We start from the raw sequence: 862 nt of genomic DNA, 5'->3' as shown, positions 1-862 counted from the left end.
TTACATGATAGCACAGAACTTGGACTGCCCCGTGTCCCTGGAGACGTCCAGCTTGTTCTTGTCCCGCACCAGGATGGCCTCATTGCCGTACTGCGAGTACCACATGCTGCGGCTGCGGCTCAGATACGTGTTGGGGGGGGCCGACTCCAACTTCTGCTGCTGCTGCTGCCAGATGAGCAGCGAGGTGTCCCGGTACCGCAGCCTCGCGTAGCCCTCGGACAAGGCTTTTTCAGGCAGGGGCACCCGCCCGTTCATTACTTTCTCACTCATCTGTCCAAGGGCACCTTCAGAGATGAGAACTTCCTCCCGAAATACACCCCGCTGGATCGGAGCGGCTCGGCTGTAGCGCTGCGTTCAGAGCTGAGCATCCCAGGGACGCAGGCGGTGCCGGGCCGGCTCAGGGCAGGGGATGCGCGGACTCAGCGCTCCCTGCGGCCAGCCCGGCCTCGCCGGAGGGACGCGCGGGGCCTTCCCGCAGCTCACCCAGCGGCGACATCGCGGCGCGGTTCGGCTGGCACTGCCTTCGTGTCCCGGTGCCCTCCGAGCAGCACCGCGTGCGGTGTCGGCGGGTTGCGGGGTGTCCCTCGGATGGGGCCAAGGCGCGCGTCCCCCCGTCACCGTGCTGCAAGCGGACGGACGGCGTTCCGCAGATCACGCATCCATCGCTGCAGGCCGAAACGCCGCTCCGGGTCTCTCGCCGCCCATCGATCTCCTCCCTCCTCGCTTCGCCGCTTCAACCTGCGGGGGCACAGCGAGGGGTCACGGCGAGGCCCACCCAGCGCTCCCCAACTCCCACCACCCCCACCGCCATCCCTTTCGGCCCCCATAATCCCCATTACACGGCCGCCTTCCCCCATCCCCG

General features: G+C 67.7%; 1 protein-coding gene across 1 annotated transcript; it reads right to left on the bottom strand.

The window, feature by feature from the left end:
• BRD3OS (BRD3 opposite strand) lies at positions 1-270 on the bottom strand (the record flags this gene model as incomplete). The annotated part of the gene is made up of 1 exon (XM_079544636.1): positions 1-270. One exon carries the CDS (start codon positions 268-270, stop codon positions 1-3), a length of 270 nt encoding a protein of 89 aa, XP_079400762.1.
• Between the last annotated feature and the right edge of the window lie 592 nt (positions 271-862).

Source organism: Tetrao urogallus (assembly GCF_951394365.1).
Source record: "Tetrao urogallus genome assembly, chromosome: 19".
Taxonomy (NCBI): domain Eukaryota; kingdom Metazoa; phylum Chordata; class Aves; order Galliformes; family Phasianidae; genus Tetrao; species Tetrao urogallus.
The sequence above is the reverse complement of the archived record's forward strand: the minus strand, read 5'-3'. Positions and strand labels throughout refer to the sequence as shown.